Source organism: Ischnura elegans, chromosome 8 (genome assembly GCF_921293095.1).
Source record: "Ischnura elegans chromosome 8, ioIscEleg1.1, whole genome shotgun sequence".
NCBI classification, from domain to species: Eukaryota; Metazoa; Arthropoda; class Insecta; order Odonata; family Coenagrionidae; genus Ischnura; species Ischnura elegans.
This window is the reverse complement of record NC_060253.1, coordinates 102052193-102074620: the sequence shown is the minus strand read 5'-3', so window position 1 is coordinate 102074620 and position 22428 is coordinate 102052193. Positions and strand designations below refer to the sequence as shown.

Below are 22428 nucleotides of genomic sequence, written 5' to 3'. Positions count from 1 at the left end.
TGCCCCAATGAAACTCTGCCTAGCATTTATAAAAATCATGTCTTGTTCGGAAGAAAAACGAAGTCCGATACCTATTCGTACGGCAAAATATATCTCTTTAAATTTATCGTTTCTGTCTCATTTTAAAATGTAGTGAGATTCTAATTCGATGTTTTCCGTGCCGATCTGAAAAATAACATAATATGCTGAAACCATGGTCGGTAGTTGTGTTGTGAATTAAATAGGGTGGTTTCCTATCATTTTTTTATTGCCTTAATCGAAATATTATTACTCCTGGAGTACGTATTTCACGCTTTTAGATTTTTAAATGACGATATCTATTTTTCGCGATTAAATGAAAAGTGAAAAATTTTAAGCGCGCGAAAACGCGGCGGCTAAGTATGAATGCTGGGAAAAGCCCGTGTGGCGTCATTCTGGTTCCCACTTTCGCCGTGTCAGGTGACCTTGGGGCGATGATATGTGCTCCGCTGCGATGCAGGCTGCTAGCAGGTAGCCGAGTACCCTGCCAGCAGGTGGCGCTTGGCTTAAATAAGCATTATTAATACCTTATCAAACGAAGGAAACTTTCCGACCATAGGCAGTTTTAATAGCTGATTATTAGGAGATGTTTCCCTGAGCTCTGTGCCTTATGCATGCATTGGTAATCACAGACGATGTAAAACTCCTATCTACTCGTATAGAAACTAGGTCCCTGTGGCGTCACGTGGAGTGGCATCGCATGGGCGCCAATCTGGCCTTTGTCAAATGCGGTTAAAATTGACCATTGCCATTCGTCTAAACTGGGAATTCTAAAACCAAATGATTTGTATATTATGAATACACTAATGGTGGGTAACGAATCGCAATCAATGCCTTTCGTTTTCTTTGTTGAAGGAAACTATCCTATAGTGGAGATTACCATTTGTACTGAATAATCGGTAATTAGGTGTACGACCTTGACAGGAAAATGTAAAATAAGATGCTCCAAAAGCCGTCACAAGTTACACTTATCCGTTTTAAACAGACCCGGAGTTAGCTGCGATGGTTTGCGATATGGAGAGGACTGCAGTGACCCAACACAGCCTCCCAACCGGTAAGCCTTTGCACTCACTCACACCACACGCCAAGCTGAAACTGACGGGAGAATAATCTCAAGAAGAGCGGGTCAAGATGTATAAAAGGGAAGTGAGAAGCGTAGGTACACTTACAGTTTTACACCGGCCCGCGTTTGCTGTAATGGTTTGCGAAGATGGAAAAGGACTGCAGGAACCATACGCAGCGGTGTAAAGTGTAAGTGCACGCTTCTTACTTCCCTTTTATACATCTTGACTTGTGCTTCTTGAGCTTATTATCGCGGTAGTTTCAGCTTAGCCTGTGTGTGTGAGTGAGTGCAAAGGCTTACCGGTTGAGAGGCTATGTTTGGTCACTGCAGTCCTTTCCATTTCGCAAACCATCGCAGCAAATTCCATGTCAGTGTAAAACGGATAAGTGTAACTGTTTACTGCTTTTGGAGCATCTAATTTAACATTTACCTGTCAAGGCCGTAGAGCTAATTGCCGAATATTCAGTACAAATGGAAATTTCGTAATTTAATTCACAACACAACTACCGACCATGGTTTCAACATATTATGTTATTTTTCAGATCGGAGCGGAGAACATCGCATTGGAATCTCACTATATGTTCAAGTCAGAGAGAAGCGATACATTTGAAGACGGCTTGTTACGGCTTTTGCAGCATCTTATTTAACATTTACCATTTGTAGTTTGCTTTTTTTTCAGGGATATATCTAACTCCCACTAAGTTAAGCCTGAAACCATTTTATTCCAATCTGAAAGATTTCTATTCTTAATTTCTTAAGCAATCTAAGCCTAGCGCGCAGCCTCTGAGTCTCTAGTGGCTCCAAAGCTAAATCGTTTAAAATCTGTGCAACGCCGTCTGTACACCCGTAGCAGTTTTTTTAACGAATCCTCCAGCTTTCCATAGTATTTTATTAAGTTTACGGATTAAGTCTTTCTGCGCCGGATGCCATATGCTCGCTTCATATCCAAGGTGTGGCTGGACGAATGCGAAATAACACCTCTTTTTTACTTTTTCATCTAAAAATCTACCCACAATGTGCTTGATGAATCCTAGCTTCTTCAGGGCCCTACCATAAATATTTTTCGTATGTATTCCCCTCGATTTTTTCGAAGTTATGGTACTTCCAGATAACTCTCTTTTTCTGTAGCCTCATTCATTGAACATAGCTGAAATTCGATGGGTTGAAATCCAATATATAAACGAGCGCGTATAAACTAAAAATTGAACAAACAAAAATGGTACCAAATACTTCCAGATACCTCTCTTTATCTATAGCCTCTATTTTAATACCCTCCACAGCATAAACAAAGTTATAGTTGGAATAACTCGACAAGAAATGTACCGCTGTGCAATTGCTCAAATTAAGTTTTAGTCCTCACTGTTGGTTACATGCATGAACATAGATGAAATTCGATGAGTTGCAATCCGATGTATAAACGAGCGCGTATAAAATAACAAATGTGCAAACAAACAAAAAAATGAGATCATTCCTATGTGTATCAACTAAAGCATTACTATATGGAATGCGAAAAGGCTAGAAAATATAATAGGGATAAAAAAATCTCACTAAAATCCAGTTACTTCTCCTCCTTCGTTGGTACTCAAATTAATTGGAATAAAATTTCAAATCGATATAAATATCAGGAAAAGAAACCATATAGTCGTGCCAATCATTGCCATCGCGTGGTCTCGAATTTTACAATTTCAACCTTGGTCACATTCGCGAAAACAATTATCACCTTTGCCTGCAGATAAAATCTGAGATTGGGATATATGAAGTCTATCAGTGAATTTATGATACATGAATTCTGGTTAAAATCAATTTCCCATGTTTCACAAATAACGTGACGATACTGGGACATGGCAAGGAACCTGATCCTAAAAATATGGATAAAATTCTCAACTCCTGACAACTTATTCATTTTTTTGAGACATAAATACCTATTTCCGAGGAAACCCAGAAACAATGCCGTACCAAATAGTTTATTTGGTTAAAATGGGGGACGACCGTTTTATGATATAATTTCATTTTTACTCTAGGTCTAACCCAAAGACGAGTGAGATAGTACATAAAAAGCAACAACGCAAAAACACAGTTATATATACACATTAATATATAAGTACGATTACACACATGTATAAAGGTAGGTAATTTTTTCAGAGAGATTTTTTAATTGCTATAATCATACTATTCCACTAAATCCATCTGACACATCAAAATATTTGCAGAATTGGATTGCTAGGGTCCGAAGTTAAACATTTCCGTAGAACTGGCTACAAATTAATGATGATATTTGGTTGTCCGTCGGCATGGTAACATCAGTAAATCGCTAAATGACATATGGCGATTGATTGAGCTTTGATGAGAATTTTTTTGTGATAAAAAGTTATGGAGTTGGAAACTGTCAAAAGGTAACCATTATAAATGCAGCACATCAAATCAGGGTGAAATTGACGTATTGCATTGTAATTTGAAATATATTTATGGAATAGGTTGACTGAGGCATGCTTTCACGCGGTTAACGGCAAAGTCGTCAGTGCAACTGACCCGGATATCTCAATCAATCGGATCTTGTATTTTAATAAATCATCTGCATTGATTGACCATGTATTCTTTGATTCTAAAATTTAGCATCAATTTAGCATCAGAGCACTCACGCATAGTAACTCGAAAAGAGCTAAAAATGGGGTCCGTTACTTACCCACGAACCGCCCACTTGGCGTAATGCTTGTCCAAATCCACGCCTTCGTCATTAGTTGTGCGGTACAGTCCCAAAGCTACTGTGGCCACCTGATTGACGACAAAAAAGACATTAATGAAACTTACACTCGTTTGCTAAAAGAGAATTACAGAAATATGTTAAAAGTTTTTCATCGAAATTTAAAATTTTGAACGGCGTGGGGTTACATTCATGTAACTGTTTACAGTATGTCGAGTATATTTTGGAATCGACCGTAGAATTAAGTTGTAAATTTAAAATTATCATATGCTCTTAAGATAAAAATATCTAAATATATTGGAATGAAATTTTAAGAATGAATTAACAGTTATTTATGAACAAGTTACATATTTTTATGCACATTGAAATAGAATCTGATAATTAATTTTTTATGATTATTTAATTATTAACAGATTATATTATATCCCATTACCTAACAATATTAAGTAAATATTAATGAAATTTATGTAATACTTGCACATCGTTGCACTTTTTTGCAACATCAATTGCACAATTACACATGCTGCATCGTGAAAACGCTATTTTGACTGATGTATAACTTCTCAAGTATTGCAAATTTATTAATAAGTATTATTTAACTTTAAAAATTCTGCAATTTCATAAATATTTTATTTTTAGTTTGTTCAGTGGTAAAATTTTAATCAGTTGACAGGTGCACCGGTGTTGATGTATTTTGTTAAAAAAGCGTTAAAACTACAGTACAACAAAAATGGCAATATAATAGTCAGCATTTTATGCTATGAATAATTACAAATGTTAATGTATATTTTAGTTGCATAAATGTGGATAGTAAAAGGTAGAGAAATTTCTATTGTGCCCCATATGGCTCAGAACTAAAAATGCAAAGGGTATTATGACCAGCTGCCGTAATTTTTTTGTAACACTTAGTGTAAATAACTGATATAAATAATAATTATTACACGAGGTTCGTTGGGTAGGTGTTTCGAAAAAAGATATAAAAATATATATATTGGGTAGATTTTTTTAAATTTTTCCTTCTAGTCTCCTTTCAGCTCTATATACTTTTCCAAGTATTTAAGTCGTCTAAAAAGAAGAATTTCGGGATTTAATCAAAATAGGCAATAGTTTGGGTGATGACCTCCTTAAACCTCCTCCTCCTTTGTCTGGCAAGCCATTTATTCAAGTTTTGAAAGTCACTGGAGGCTAAATCTGGTGGATATGGTGAATTTCGAAATCATTGAAACTTAAATTACGTAAATTTGGCTATTACAACTGAACACTGAACAGGTGTGCAACCGTTGATTGTTATATTGCCTCATTGTATTCATTCTATTGCTTCATTATATCTCACCTTTTAAACCTTTCCTGGACTTTTATGATCATTTTAAAACCAAAATTAGCCAAATCGGTCCAGCAGTTCTCGAGTTTTAGCGAGACTAACGGACAGCGATTAATATTCATTATGTAGATTTGGCCTGATTTTTGCCACCGTTCACGCATAAAACTTGAATTAGTGGCATAAAATGGAACGATAGTAACTTTTACAGCGCTATAGAGAGTCATTAAGAGGATGGTACAGAAGTAAACAGTCATGGTATGGTATTTGGAGGGGGTGACCGACATCTGAGGTGATTTGCGCCATGACGGAAGGGTTTTGAGAAACTCGGCGTCGGCGTTAGCCTGCTCTTAACGAAATGAACCAAGGGGACAACGGCTTAACGTCCCATTCGAAGGACCGAGTGTAGTGAGTATAGTACCCCTCCACTCAGCACTCAAGTAGGGACCAGGCAGTCTCCGAAAAATCTCCACCACCGCCGAGATTCGAACCCAAACCTTCGTGGTGGAAAGCCAACACTCATCACCATACAAGCCCGATCTCCAAATGGTCAAGGACGCAAACTCAATAATTACATAATATGATTTAATATATTCAAAAGTACAAGTTGAAAATATTTAGCTGGATTACTTATAAATATTGATGCGTACGAATGAAAGGTAAAATGTAAGATTGCGTGACAAGAAAACTGCCTCTCGGTAACTTAGCATTGGCCGTGCGATGGAAATCGCAATATTTCTATCTCTGCTTCCATACAAGATAAACGTTCACGAACACATTACATCCCATACAATGCAGTAAAATTTGATGTGAAATCCACTTAACGTACAAGTACGTGTTACAGAAATCAATGTATGCCCAGAAGAATATGTGCGAGAAATTTCTGAGTCGGAAGCACAAGATTTAAAGTTGTAGGAAGTACGAAATGCGATATCCCATCTCCGCACCCCCCTCGTTCATCTTAGATATTTGATTTCACTTCCCTATCCTTCACGAATAGGATTCTTAATTCAAATTCGTCCTCATTTTCTCAATACATCAACACCTTCCCATTAATATTACACGTTCTTAAGTTCATTTAGCTTTTATCTCTTACGTTGAAAGCCATTAAAAAATCTCAATATATGTAAGCCGGTTTAAGTTTTCCTTGCAATGCGATTATTGATTAACGAAAGCTGCAGTAAAAATTAAAATTAAAAATCGCGAGGGATGGGGTTGAAAAATTCTTAAGGGTGGCTGTCCAATTTAATTTTTTATTTCGCCACTCAATTTGAAGTGCTTATGAGCAACTTTCCGCAACTTTCATGATGGGCACTATCCACGTAATATCGCTGGATTCTTAGGGTTTTATAATGGGAAACAATTGTTGCGAGATGACGGTGGGATTGCAAGCACTAAATTTCCGGGGCTGGGAGAAGAGCAAGGAATTAAGCCGAGACATTTTCCTTTCAGCGTTGTAAACAGGCCACGGAAATCTGCTATTCAAGTTGTATTCCGTTCAATGAATGCTCGTTGCGGAGCAGAAAAATAATAACGATACGAAAGATTTATCCCCGGAGAGGCCCTTTTCCGGCAACCGGCCAAGGCAAGGGGGTGTGCCCACGTTCCGGACCGATAAACTCAAGCGAAGTACTTCGTCTCGGACCGTAGATCACCGGAATCAACCCCGCCCTCTATGACGAAGGAGCGACTTTTATGCCAAGCACAATTCCCCTATCTCTCTAGTCCCTGCTATCCTCCAGATACTTCCGACGGAACAAATTCCTGGACCAAGTCCCGGTTTCGACGATGGAGAAGATTTTCATCCGCGGACGGAGTCGGTCGGGGCAAAAAAAAAATCAACGTGTTTTCTCCGAAAGTCATCAAATAAAAGCGACACATTGAGGTCAACCCGGCATGACAGGAGGTGTCAACTCCAGGGGCCAAGCCGAGATAAAGTGACCGGGGGAAGGTCAAAACGGGAAGCGAACAAAGGAGTCTTAGAAATGTCACGAACGTAGAGGCTCGGCCTTCGATCCAAAAACTTCGCAGTGAAATGAGGCGTTGGCATGGAAAAGTTATACCACGGCATTCGCTACTTAAAGGGTACCTATTATCACCACGTATGCGCATTAATGTTGAAAAGCAGTCGTGGATGTAGCATTTAGCAAGGTTGCAGCGTGCGATATTTATCGCGGAAGGGTGGGTTATGAGGGTAACTGTATTCTGAGGGACTAAGACTGTATTTCCAACATTCAGGGAGTTTTGGACCCTTTGACTCGCTGTGCCCTTGGTATGCAGCATTAAGGGAGAAGAAATTGCTCATCGCGATACGATTACTATTCATTTACAACTACATGCTACTCTGCAATGCGCCTCAATTGGCTTGTGGCGGGGGTTGCTAGGACAATAGCCGTTAAGGCCGTTTTACACGGTACACAGAATTGCGCAGTCTGACGTACGTGCGAAGGCGCAATCGAATTTGCGTTTCGTAAAGCGGTGAATTGCTAGAACACATGAGAGAATGCGTGGATGCGAGACGGAAAAATAGCCCCTGTTCTAATTTCGTTCATGCATTCGCGCAATTCCACGCCGTTTTAGAAATTAATGCAGCTCAAACCTGCGCGATTCCGTGACCCGTGTGAAACGGCCGTTAAGAAAGAAAAAGGAAATGCTACAACGCAATTCCGCCTAGCATTTATTAAATTGATTTATTGTTGAAAAAAGAATTGAGTGGGTTGGAAGCAAAGGGGTACAAGTGATTTCTTTTTTCTTTACATAGTCACAGAAATTAGGTATAGAAAACAAACGAGATCAATAAAATATTTAGCAGTGCATTTAATGTTCTACTCGATGTAAGCACAGAAATGAGACGTACTCGTATCCCTTGGCAACCAATATTTGTATACCTCTTATAGCAATTAACTTTACCAAACTCTGTTGAGAAAAAAAGTCACTTGTACCCCTTGACTTCTCACCCAATCAATTCAAATGCCTATCCTTTCGGTAAAATATCTCTCTTAAATTTTGGTTTCTGTCGGACCTGGAAATAAAGTGGGCTCTAATATTATGTTCTCCGTGTCACTATTAAAGATATCCTTTCTCAATTGTTAAAGCAATCTAAGCCTAGCGTGCCGCCCCTGTGTCTCTAGCCACTCCTAGTATAATTCAATTAACATCTGTGTCACGATTTCTGTACGGCCGTAGCAGTATTTGACGAATCGTGCAGCTTTCCTTTGTATTTTATTAACTTCACGGATTTAATATTTCTGCGCCGGATTCCACATGCTCGCTGTTCGCAAGTTATTTTACTATTTTTCGTTCTCAAGTGAACTGAATATTTGTAATGGGCCATTAATACTCTTTAAAATGACGCCGTTTTGGTTGACTTCGACTGGTTTTTTTTATTACTGAATCATCCCTTCTGAGTTTTGACGAACAATTGGGATGCTATTTGAAGTCTATTTGGATAACTGCTAGCCAACATACCTTATAACGTAATTTTGATGATCTAAAAACTATGGCATAAAGCCAACATACCTTATAACGTAATTTTGATGACCTAAAAACCATGGCATAAAGACGTTGACAAAAAAATATGAAACCAATACCTCAATGGTCGTCTTAAATTTAGAAATTGTGCCCTTCAATTGGTAAAATGCTATGAAAACCCCGATGTAAAGGCCAAATAGTACATTAGTGTTTTCGGTTCTGTTGCAATAAATAAATTAAATAAATAAAGGCCTTAAAATTATGATAGAAGACTCCAGATTGGCATTGCCGATGACTAAAAAATGAAAATATTTCCGCAGCATTTTTAAATAAGTACCTACCTACATTTTTATATTTGAGGCGTAGTCAAATGTTGAAAAGGGCTTGATAAAAATGCACTGAAAAGTTCAATGCTATAGCTTCAAGTAAAAAACAAGCAATGTACCTCGAAAAGTGGACTGTTTGCGGATATTCAATGGATATTTTGATGGACTAGTTGTTTTCTACATGTCATGATATTTTAACATGGACCATTTTGTTGATCACGTCTCTCCTCGCAACTTAAGAGTTCCCTCCTCCACTTAAAGCCAACTCCCTTTCATCCTATCTATAAATCCCATTCTATTCATTCCCCTCCCACTCTTAACCAACACTCTTCCCTCTAACATTTTTTTCAAGACACCCTACCCGCTCAACACTCGCTCCATCCAAACCTTCTGTCTCCTCCGAATCTCAAAAAGAAGCTGCATCTCCTCACCCACCATACTCAGCACTTCTTCGTTTATCCTCCTCTCCGTCCAGACCTTCTTTCACTCCCCTCCTTATTCACATCTCTCGAAGACGACACTAAAAAATGTCGTCTGCGTGTATTCAAAATTCCGTAGAAAACAGAAAATGTTATCAGGACACATGATGTTGCTATTCTCGCCGAGCTGTTGTTCTGCCAACCAGCTAAAATAATATTGTTTCGACCCGCACACCGAGTACAAAGCAGTGGCGCCGACTCCATGGGGCCTGAGGGGCCCGAGCCCCCTCAAAAATTCGTTATGGGTGTGAGGAAAAAATAAGTCAGGCTTTTCGATTTTCCCCGGAGTGTCCAGATATTATAAATTCGAGTTATCAGCGTTCTAATGTTGATCATATGTCTCTTCTAAAATGCTTAAAAAACTTAAAACTCACTGCTTATAAAATTCACCCGGGGGTTCTAATGTTGATCATATGACTCCTCTAAAATACTTAAAAAACTTAAAACTCACTACTTATAAAATTTACCCTGGGCAAGATCCCCGGTTTGGGCCCCTCAATATTTTTTGTAAGTCGGCATCCCTGGTACGAAGTATAGTTGAATGAAGCAGAGGTTCGGCCAACCGCCATTAGATGCATGGGGCACTCATATCTTTACCACTATCAGGAGAACGGTGAACGCAAATTGGCCTTTCCATTTTTAAGCGCAATATTTTAACCCCTCAACACGTATGTCAAACGTAATGGGTCGAGACTATTCCTTCTTATCCCCCTCCACTCAACTTCTGGGTTCAAAGCTTTACTATAAACAGCGGATTTTCGATTAATCTAGTTTCGTCCCGGGTCGAAACTAAACTCCTTGGTGATTTTAATTTCGCGCGGGAGCGAAACCAAACCTAGGCCTCGTATTTTCGTTTCCCTCCGGATCGAAACAAAACATTTTCGTTTTGTTTCAATTGCCAACCCTATACATTAGGTACAAAATTCCTTGGTTCAAATGTCATAGGAATTAAGGGACCTGAATAACGTAGTGGTCTGAGCAGTGGCCTGGAAAGCCAACGGCCTGCAGGTCGATTCCCGGTCCGGGGAATTTCTTTTCTTGCGGAAATTCATGTAATAGTCTATAATCGGCTAATTACAGTCGAAATATTTTATTATACGCAAAATACAAATTGGAATTCTTCTCGCTAAGTTTAATACCTTAAAGTACCTATGGGGTATAATTACTTTAAAGGGTATGTTTCAGTCATCTAGGGAATTTCCTGCATAGTGTGATTCAGACTCCAATATCCAATCCGTATACCTATATAATTGCCAGGTCTTCGCCTGAAGGCACTAAATGTGAACGACTGATTGCCTTCCAACTATTGTTCATTAGTGCGTAGGTTTCCGCGGCGTCGTTCACGATGACTGCTAATTTCCGGGTTCTCCAGCCGCGTCTGTCGTTTATAGTTGACTACAGTTTCGGAAGCCATCCTGCTTCCGTCTTCAGGTCGAAGGTGAGAAGTGTTCATTTTTTGCCGTCTTATATAGCACTGGCCGATCTCCTCCTGTGCGCTGATTGGTCAGAACTCTCTTCCAAACGTTGCTGATTGGGTAGCCGTTGTCCCTGTTAATATTTTGCCTTTTGTGGATTTCAATCGCTTCCCTAATTTGCCTTGGGTAGTAGCGACTCTCTTTTGCCACTATCTTCGCTTTTTCAAATTCAATGTTATGGCCGGCCTCACTCCAAACATGCTCTGCAATGGCTGACAAGTGCAGTTGTTTTTTATTGGTAGCCCTCACATGCTCCTTCATCCTTGTCGCCATTCCTCGGCATGTTTCGCCAACATATGATTTTCCGCAGGAGCATGGCACTGTGTACACGCCTTCGCATAGTGCCTGCGGGATACGATCTTTTGGTCCAGGTACAATGTTTTGTATCTTGGTCACGCAATTGAACCTTGTGACCACGTCATGCTTCCTTAGTATCCTAGCAATACACTCTGACACTCCTGCTATGAATGGAATTGTAAGCCGTGCTGCAGGTTTGGTCAATTCCTCCTCCTCTGTGGCCTGGCGTTCCTCAGATGGTCGTGAGTGCATCTTTTTGACCTTAGCGGCCCTTTTGAGGACCATTTTCCGGTCGTAGCCATTCCTGATTAGTGCTTTGGTCAGGTGCTTCTTCTCTGATTCTAATGATTCGGCGTCGCATTTTAGAAGAGACATATGATCAACATTAGAACGCTGATAACTCGAATTTATAATATCTGGACACTCCGGGGAAAATCGAAAAGCCTGACTTATTTTTTCCTCACACCCATAACGAATTTTTGATGGGGCTCGGGCCCCCTCAGGCCCCATGGAGTCGGCGCCACTGCTTTGTACTCGGTGTGCGGGTCGAAACTAAACCGTTCGAAGGTGAATCACGTGGTCCCTCCGCTGCAAAACATTATCTGCGATTCGTGTCGTCCCGGAGTTTTAGTTCAGTTTCGACCCGAAGTAGTTTTGACTCCGATTTCGTTTCAACCCTGAGTTTAGCTCCCCGGGTTTAATTCTATTTCCTTTTGTTTCTATATTTCGCTCCTGGGAACGAAACCATTGAAAACTTATTGGTTTTGACTACCGTTTTGTTTCACTGGCCAACCTCGACTAAATGTGCGAAAAACCATATTTCAGTTGTTGTATCCATGGTTCAGGTTAATTATTATCTCATGTCAATTAATGTTAATTTCACGGAACGGGGAAGTTTCGAAATATTACACAGGCCATCCCATTAATCGTGTGTCAATTCTGGTTTCTGACTTAAAGCACTTAAGTTGAGCGATTTTGATAAATTTTGGCTCAGAAAGGTCGTAAAACTTCGTCTCCATTCAACAAAAAGTACAACTTCGACCGTTTGACACCAGAAGTACAGGACCAAACGCAAAAATCTGATTTTGACTCATAGGGTTTCAATATTGAAAAAAATTCAAGATAGAAATAAGTCTGAATTTTTTGGTGGAGACACCATTTCCTAGGTTTTTTGGTATTTTAAAAACGAATTAATCACTTTTATTTGCTAAAAAAATCCAATCGCTACTACTGTCACAGGAGACATTATTAACTATTAAATGCAGACATAACATCCCTGCCCCAGAATCATGAAATCCGATGCTTGATCCCTATCTCTGTAAACTGGGAAATATAATATTTCCCAGGTAGCGGAAACCCAAGAGAAAAAGAAGGATAAAATGAAAAGGGAAACAAGAAAATTTACAAAGCCACTTCCTTTGATGCGATGGAGTAACGGTTACGTACAAAACGACCCCGTGAAGATAGGAAAAAGCGAGCACCTATACAGAGAGAGAAATAAATACATGAGTGCGTGAATCGAGATCGTTTCTATGACGTCGAAAAGCCCTGCAATGGACCCCAGAGCATGTTAGCATTTTAGAGCAAGAGACTATTATCCCGTTGGCGACGAGCTCTCATATCAGCGTCACGAGCTATTTCGTAGAGATGCCGAGATACAATGAAAGTTCATGTCGTATAGCTCTCGCCCTATTTCCATTCAGTTTTCCAAGAAGCGAGACATGAAGAGTGGAAAACTGAATAAGAGCAGGCATTTCGAGTGCTCCAATGAAACGGGTGATGTTGGCAACCCATCCCGCAGTGACAGGAAGATAATACATGGAAATCTGCCACGTTACTCGCATTCCACTCCATAGCCAGAGTTTGGATAGCAAAGGATTGGAAGGTAAACACGACGGGAAAATGCAGAATTTCTTTTTTTAGTATACACCCATTTCCTGCTAAACCATGGCTTGTTGATATAATATTTATTTTCGTTATTTTTCTATGAATCCGTTTTTATTTTTTCCTCTTGAGACCTCAGCCATCCTGTGCGAAGCCATAGCGTAGAAATGAAAGCGGAGGATGGGTCATTTTTCCTGATATTTATCGCAGCCGTGAAAAAACTATGAAACTATGAAACTACTACAGCCGTGAAAAAACGCAGCCGTCCCAGCCGTGAAAAAACTATGAAATCTCAAAGCCTTCTTTCATTTTTCGTGGTGGTAAGACAGTAGTTTAAAACGAAAAAAAATATGCTGATTCGCCAACTTTAAAAAATTGAATCGTAACACACGAATTATAGGGCTCACTATGAAATTTACCGTATAAGGGCGAAATATTCACTTTACAACGGAAAAATGCAGAATTTTAAAGGTATAATCCCATTCACTCCTATTTCATGATAAATACGATGCTTTTGTTGATGAAATGTTTACCTTATTATTATACATTATTAAATAAATTTGTGGAATATTGCCTTTTCTCTTTTCCATTAAAGCCACTTTTAAACAGGAGTCATTAACAATTACATAGAGTAAAATACCGTAAAAAAACTCCTTAAACTGTGTTCCGTGGCTCAAAAAGTCCTTAAAGGCATTCTTATGCTTTATATCATCCATTACAGCCCTTGAAAACATCGATTAAAAAAATGACTTCATCCGAAGAGCGAAGGAGAGAAAGTTTTTTAAAGCATTAACTCAATAACACGATGGGGGTGTCACATTTTTTTGTCATTTTTTTCCATATTCCACTATGCAAGAAGCGACTTCTTAAAAGCATTCCGCTGTGAGGGCCACCGGAATGGAGGAGATGGTTTGAGAGGAGGCTTCCGCCAGAGGAGATCCCCTCCCCGCGATGGATCACTCCCCGCTCACCCTGCGAACTCCCCTCTTCAAGCCATGAATAATTTTGGTGGAACACCTCGGGGGTGTAGGACACACGAATTGCCACCCCGAATGCGCTACTAGAAAATTATTGACAGAAAACAGAATCTAACGCCATGGAGAAAATATGAATGTAAGTTTATTAATGCTCTAGGTTTCCCCATTAGAGTCGTTCGAACGACATAAAAATAAATATTTACTTGCCACAATTCTACTAGAAACGAAAATAAAAATATATACCGAAGCAGAAACTACCGCAAGTAAACAATGAGGGCATTCAGAATAAAAACAAGAGAAAGAAAAATCTGAAGAAAAAAAAAACACTAATAAAATAAGTTGTGATAGCACCCCAAAAGATAAATATAATTTACTGAAGTAAATTCTCACTGAAGAACTAATTAAAAAGCTTTCCTTTGAAAATGGATAAAGAAGAGAAATATTTTATAAATTACGGCAGGAAATTCCAGAGATTACAACAAGATATGAGAAAAGAATTGAGGTTTGTTCCAGGTTAAGGAGGAATGAGGAAGGAAGGGTCAGTTCTAGTGGTTCTAGAATCTGGGGCTGATTTGGTTTTATTCGTGGAAAAAATATACCGTGGGAATACAGTATTAAAGAGGGTAAAAAGAAATGACCCGTGTGAATATTTGCTACGAAAAGAACTTCTCAGCCATGACAAATTGTGGAGGTGATGGGTGATGTGATCATCTTTACGTAGGTCAAGGACAAATCCGCTGAGGTTTATTCTCTAATTCCAATGGAAGATCACCATAGGCTGAGGTGCTTTCATCAAGTGAGGGGAAAAAAGCGTTGAAATTAGCAATACAACAGTAGTAATAGGAATAAGAGATTTGTGCAACTTCAGCTGATATAAGGTTTTATTGATCTAATCAGAAATTTCATGTTAATCCCACGAGAAATTATGGGTAAGAGTAATACCAAGATCTCTAAAAGTGAACTTAAATCCAACATCGGCTTCCTCGACTCTAATGTAGAAGGAAAAGGAGAAGTTAATTCTTTCAATCATCATGGAGTTGCCAAAAATGATTTCCTGTGTTTTGGAGGAATTTTAACTAAAAAATTTTTCCGGGGATAATGCACGTATGACTGAAACGTCTTCACTAACGAGGGAGATCGCGGCTGCCGATCATTTAGGATAGGCATAAAAATAAATCTGGAGATCATCGGCATAAAGCATATATTTGCAGTGTCTACAACTCTTTGCAATGTCAAGGACGTAAGTATGTAAGGATGTAAATATATGACCAAAGGAGCTACGCATAAAGTCTAATCTGATTGAAGTAAAACATTTTATCTGTTTCAATAAAAACGATGCAAAATTTATATCATTCCAGTGTTTGCGAAAATTGGTTTCCTTTTGAATCTTCTTGTAGTCTATTGACGGATTCGGAAATCCTCAGCCGCTGAAACTTTATTATGCAGCTCGCACAACGATTAGTCATGTAACTATTGTCAAAAATTGAATGTTTTGAGTAAGTTTGCTATTGCTAGGTATATATTCGGACGAAATTGGACATCATTCGAAAATATCGTGTCCGAAACTTATCTTTCACTTCGCTATAGTGCAGTTCTCAAACCGCACCAAATCAGCCCAATGTATTATAGTCTATTCACTTTATGTTTGCGGGTTAGCTTTCGTGAGAGCCCGGACACACTCGGATGGCTTCGCTGATAGGGGAGGGGTAGCACCGAGATAGAGAGGAGGAGCGAACATTACGTTGCCAAATGTACATAGCGGTCCTACTTTGTCACTGAAAACGTGTGAGTCATAGGCATTTTGTAATTTTGTAATAGTGTGGCCACAGGTATTTTGGACCCGGCGCCGAGACAATATACCTACTCATTTGGAAGGCATTGGAGATAATCCTTTCACAGAAGCTCATGACATTGTCAGCTACTGCGCTGAGTAAGGCACCGTTGGTGAAAGACATACTTAGACACATACAAGGAGAACGCGTGACGTTTGGCAACACTGCTCCACGAGCAGATTCACGATTTTCACTCGGCGGAGGTCTGAGAGCGACTAACTGAAGCCACGCCTACTGGTTGCTGATTGGCAAAGACAAAATCACATGTCGAGAAACTTTCCCTACCCCCATTTCCATTTGCTTTGGCCACACCAGCTCACCCGCAGAGATAAAATGAACAGAGTATAGGCGAGTTGTGGTTAAACAACATTATGAATGAGTGTATTAAACAACACTTTTTCCCACCGTCCTTTTATTCAGTGTGAAGATTTTTTATTCACCATGAAGCTTTGCGTGAAAATATATTCTAAAATTTGCTGTAGCAAAACAAATGGATTGTGTGAAAAGTTTGATTTAACTCATGCATCAAATCACTCATGGGATGGGATCCGATGAATCGAAATTAAGATTCAAGTTATTGTACAAAACTTACCTCTTCGGCCAATCTTATGTAGGATAGTCCGAGACTGAGGTTGACGACGAAAGTCATATCGTACGCATCAGAATCCATTTTTTCATCTTCATTATCACTGTCAGTCCCGTAGTCTTCTTCGTCCGAGCTGTCAGAAGTAGAGTCTGATTTAAAGTCCCACTTGGACCTACATAACCTGAAACGGGTGTGAAAAAGAAAACAAAAATTGTACGTACTCTCACCTGCATATCACATCTCATTTTCAGTCTTTCGAACAAGCATCAGCACCCAATCGCACTGACAATTCCACATGTTTTTTTATCTCCTTTCAAAGTTAAAAACATAAAGAAAATTTACTCTAATTATGTGGTGCACTGGCAGAAAAAAAGGATAGGCAAAGCTCACGGGCGTCTAAATGGGGCAAGCTCAGGAACTATTTGGAGACGTTCTCATTTCAATTTTTTTTCCTCGTAGTGATCTGACACAACTGGTAATTTTCAAACTGCATACCCCTTGTGCTGGGGAACTAACCTTAGCAGCATAACAAGGCCTATCAGATCCAACTATGTAATCTTCCTATACAAATTATGTAGTTTAAAAATTTGCGGTTTTCTGAGAACATTACGAGAAAAAGACTTTGGAAGACGGTCGTCTTCAAATAGCTCCTGATTTTGCCGCAGTCATACGCCAGTGAGCTTTGCTTAAATTTGTTTCCGTCTTTGTACAATGTACATTACGACAGCTGAAAAGCTCTAGCTCCAAGCTAGCTGAAGTATTGTTGCTGATCTATTTACCCATAATTCAGCAAAAAGTGCCTATATTAAAATTTTATTCTGAAACTCACTCCTTTTAGTCCTAAGGGTTGGTTTATGAAAATATAGGACTGATTTAAAAAATCTTATCTATCAGATATGATAGGTATTATCAAGCCCTATATTTCTAACAATATGTTTACCTTATGCCAACCATGGTTACCGCGGGAAAAATACAGATTTTAAATTTTACGTAAAATTACTAGATTCCCTTGATATATCTGCACTATGCACGACAATTTTAAAGATAGGCCATTGTTTGTTTTCGGAGACTTAGGCCACTATGTCAGACATTACGTTATACAACAAACACCAGGCTCCGATCAGTGACACCGAAGTAAACAATACGGCTATAAACAACCCCAATAAACAATATGGCGGATATCTGTGTAAGGAAGTCACACATGTATCCCTTATAACCAAATGATTAATTATACGATTCGAAATGTTGATAATTAATTAAATAGCCATTGAACATGGGCTTGTGCTTTAGCTAGTATTGCTGTGATACCTAAAATCCAGCAGTAAAAAGCCGCGTATTCAACAAGATGCGTTCACAGTATCCACGGAATTACAAAGAATACTTAACTACCTAATAATAAGAAAATTTTTCTTTTCCAAATTTAGAAGCCGATTATTTTCCAGGAAAATAACGGTAGTTCACATTTAATTGGCAACAGGAAAAAAATGATTGCTCGATTTAGCAGCTACTGTGCATTATAATAATTTTTAACTATTTATTAGGTGGAAAAATTATGATGGCAGTATTGAAAGGACCATCAAATGTTCCATATTTTTTTAATTTAATCATCTCTTAATATTTTTCCAAAACAACATATTTTTTTCAAAATCGGTTAATACCGTATTTTGACCGCAACCGAAAATTAAATACACGGCTGGCATTTAAATACGGATTTTCACATTTTCTAGGTCTTATTACTGTAATCTGCACTGGAATTCATCGTACATACACCTGGACACAAATTCTAAGGTTTTTCATGACCGTGGGCTAAAATTTTAAATATGGGAGATTTATGGATTGATCGATCCGCCATAAATTTTGCTTCCAACAGCTTCGTTTTTTTCTATTGATAGATTGGAAGATAGATGTACACAAATTATATGATATTGAAAGTTGCCTTACCCAATAACACTTTCTATGTCTTCTAACACGCCAAAAATGCTGACCATGGACAATCTAGAACCTTTCCCATCCAAGTAATATGGTCTGTACGTGAGATCACTGCTGTGAAGCTTCTTTACGATATCTCTCATTTCTCCATTAGTTCTGAATGGAATAGCAAGTTTTCTTTCTCTGAAAAATATTGAATAGTCGATAATCACGTTTTTCAACTGTAAATATATTTATAGCAATCTTTATTTCTAACGATAAGGATATCTTGATCAGGATTAGAACCACTAATCTGTGGCATTTCGGGTCACTACGCAAAAAAACGAGCTACAACTATAGTTAGCCCCAAAATTATTGATACCATATAATTTTTTTTAAATATACAAAAAGCTCAACGATTTAAGTGATGAATTGATCAAAATCGGAGCAACAGATTACCGCTGCTACTTTATCTGAACAATGCCTCGTGCGTTTTGAACATAGATTCGGAAAAACTTGATTCATTCAACCGATCCCCAGCTTTCAACAGTAGACTTTACGATCGTTTATTTCAACCCAGAAATAAATTCGGTTGTGTACACCTTTCGACGTCCCATAATCCTATATCCGCGCCGTACTTCGGGATTATACGGCGACGCGTCCAAGGCTTTGCGGTCCAAAATCCAACCCGGCAAAGCGCAAGGACACATAATAATAACAATAAATTTGGAATGGTGCCAGACACTTCACTTCGCCTCGATACCTTTGCTGAAGTCCGCCACGATGCGGCGCCACCAGTCCATGTGAGGCTACTAACAGACGAACTCAATGTGAACTTATGGAGTTTCGTAATATCAATCACCCAAGTTAACAAAGCCAACCACTGTCTGCCACGTTGAAGGACTTAAACAATCCTTGAGCATCACACAGGAGGCTTTCAAATCAAAATTCTGCATTCGCATTCTACACTGATTTAAGTAAATATAGAAAGGCACGCAATGAAATCACTAATTAACTACGCTCACGGGAGGAAACGATTAGCATCACTGAATGATATTCTCAGCATTTATTAAAAATATGGCCAATAGAGTTAATGTGTCACCTTGCGGTAGGCGTCGAATACCACAACATAATAACATTAGGCTTGGACAAACTTTTATCCTTCACTCGGGAAAGTTGGTCCCATTTCCTTGCAGTTCCATACCTCGTGGAGCATCAAGGGACAAAATAGACCTTTCAGCCATTTTTCACAAAAATGTTACTAAATTCATCTACCAACTACAAGTATCCGTGAGAAGCCGCCATGCGACACAACAATCGCATTAGCCTCGGATAAAAGTCCTATGGATTATCACTAACACACTATGTAGTCGAGTCTTCGCATTCCACCATCTTTGGTCTCCGCACGTGTTGTTTACCGCGTGAGAGTGAAGGTGGTTGGCAGGCGCTCTGCAGGATTCTCCGTTATTTCCGGAGGAGTTTTGGTTGTGTTAATACCGCTAATTCTGTCTTCAATAGAATCTTCTTTTTTTGTCCCAATGCTGGTATGAAGTAACCTTACAGTCATTTAAAACAAATAAAGGCAATTGCGATTTTAACTAAAATCTGCATCTGTGCAACCCTATGAGGGAGTAGTGTAGAGAAATGCCATCCAGACTCAGCCTCGGATTTCTCCCTACTGCCATCTGACGCCCAGCTTCAAAAAAGTGAAACTAAAAGCAATGAAAGCGCAAGGAGCTTTTGTGGGGCCGATAATGACTGCCGGTGGTAAAGGATACAAGCCTCACTTGTCTGGCACATTACATTGAGACCAATGTATTGAACCCTCAAGAGGGATAAGTCGGGCTTTCCACATTGTAAATTTAGGGTGCTTAAGTTGTAACTTCGGATTCGGAGTGGTGAACACACCTGCAGCACCTCAGGGCGAAGAGATTCAAATTTATAAAGGAAATCATCAGAAATATAAATTGACGCTTTCCCGGCGAATAATGCAGGTCAACTCTTCTGGAGATTCCCACCGTTTTAATTTATCCATAATTAAATGGATAGATATATCTACCCCAGAAGAGTTTATCCAAATCACCAGAAGTTTTCGGTAGTAAAATATCTGTGTATATACGATGTGTGTTAAGAGAAAAACCGGAAGTTGGTAAGAATATGTTCGAAAAAGGCTATTCGGGCTTCCAATTATAATTATTATTTGGAAGCCCGAATAGCCTTTTTCGAATATATTCGCCGGAAAAGTATCAGGGGAGATCGGGTTGGTGTGGTGGCTAGAGTGTTGGCTTCCCACCCGGCGGGCTCTGGTTCAAATCCCGGCAGTGGCAGAGAATTTACAGAGACTGGCTTGATCCCTGCTTGAATGTTGTGTGGAGGACATTTCAAGCGCAACACTCCGTCCGTCGGATGGGACGTTAAGACGTGGTCCCCTTGGCGCCTTTCGTTGAGAGCAGGCTAACGCCGACGCCGGGTTTCTCTCCACCCTTTCTTCCACACCCTTCCCTCATGGCGCAAATGACCTCAGCTGTCGGTCGCCTCCTCCAAATACCATACCAAAAGCATCAGATGTTACTTATTGGCAAGAATATGGTCAGTGATAGGATGGATTAAGGTGATCGCAAGGATTATGGGAAATTATTTTCATAATATCTGACGAAGGACCCCCATCAAAGTTGCCAAATTGCTAAAAAATGATATTGGCCAAAGGGTCTAGTCGGTTAAGGTGGTGAAAAGTGCCCCCCGATGTTTTGAAAAATAAAAAATATACACTTGAAGTGCATCTAAAATTATGTGTTTCCCCAAAGTTTCAGGCCTTAACAACTGATATAGCCCCAAAAAAATTGAAACACGATTTTTAGTTTTTTGACTATATCTCCAGTTTTTATTTTTGTAAAATCGTTATCTTGATTTTAAAATGTAAATACAATTACGTTCCACCACCCTGATTTTTTTCAAAATTTTTAGACCGAAAACTAAACTTTTACATGAGTTTGAAATATTCTAAGTTAAATTAAAAAATTTAGGAAACAATAGACACGCCGAAAAAAATATATGTTGTTACCCCTACATCAAAGTATATTCCTAATTTTTTCAGATTTTTAAAATTGGTGGAACACTCAAAAACACGAATAACTGCTTTCCGCCATTTGCATCTATGTATTCCAGGAGGATATTTGAATGGATGTTGAGAGCAACGATTGTTGATCATGGTAAAGAGTTCTCGGGATCGCCACCGGGTCAGGAACTCCATATCTGCCAACGTTTCGATGTCCGACTCGGTCATCGTCCTCAGGGCTGTGAGGACGATGACCGAGTCGGACATCGAAACGTTGGCAGATATGGAGTTCCTGACCCGGTGGCGATCCCGAGAACTCTTTGCCAAGTCCATTCGCCGGGAAAGCACGAAAGATTGTTGATCAGTTTGTAATACTATTGATTAAGGCTACAGATTAGCATAAACAATTCCTATCACATTTAGATTAGTCGTAAATATTGTTTATAACAATACTGCTAAGCTTTAAGTTCGTCTTCCAGCTTCGAGAAATACAATGACTGCCGTAAATGTTTTTCTTTAATCTCTCCTGACATTCTAAGACCGTGCTCCTGACTTTAATTACCCTTGAAGTTATCGCCAGCATTTGAGCCAATTTCTTAATTACTGCGCGTATATGAAAGAAGTGGTGATAATTAGTACATCGTCTTTTCAAATATGAATAAAATCCGTTTTACACAGGGAAAATCTTTGCGCAGGTTAGCATTGAAAACATTTGTTGTATGCGAGAATCCGAGCCTGCAATTAGAGCAGGGGCTATTTTCCATCTCACAACAGTGCATTCTCTCGTGCGTTGTAGCAATTCACCGCTTTACGAGACGCAATTTTGACTGCGCCTTCGTGCATACGTAAGGTTGCGCAATGATGTTACCCGAGTAAAATGGCCTTAAGTTACACTGGTACATCATTTACGGCACAAAATATCATTTAACAAGACAACTTCATTCATTTCCTTCGAAATTCCTTCATAAACTAAGCTGTGTCAAGCAACTTTTTGTTTCTGGTTATTTCCTTGCAATGAATGCCACATTTTACTCATTT

The 22428-nt window shown here is 39.2% G+C and overlaps 1 protein-coding gene across 1 annotated transcript in view; it reads right to left on the bottom strand.

Annotated features, from left to right (window-relative positions):
* LOC124164003 overlaps positions 1-22428 on the bottom strand; it is a 42781-nt gene that overhangs the window by 3368 nt on the left and 16985 nt on the right. Inside the window, exons 3-5 of the mRNA XM_046541154.1 lie at positions 18369-18539; positions 16434-16608; positions 3765-3853 (exon numbers count right to left, since the gene is read on the bottom strand). Of these exons, the coding sequence (XP_046397110.1) occupies positions 3765-3853; positions 16434-16608; positions 18369-18539 (435 nt within the window). The remainder of the gene's footprint in view (positions 1-3764; positions 3854-16433; positions 16609-18368; positions 18540-22428) is intronic.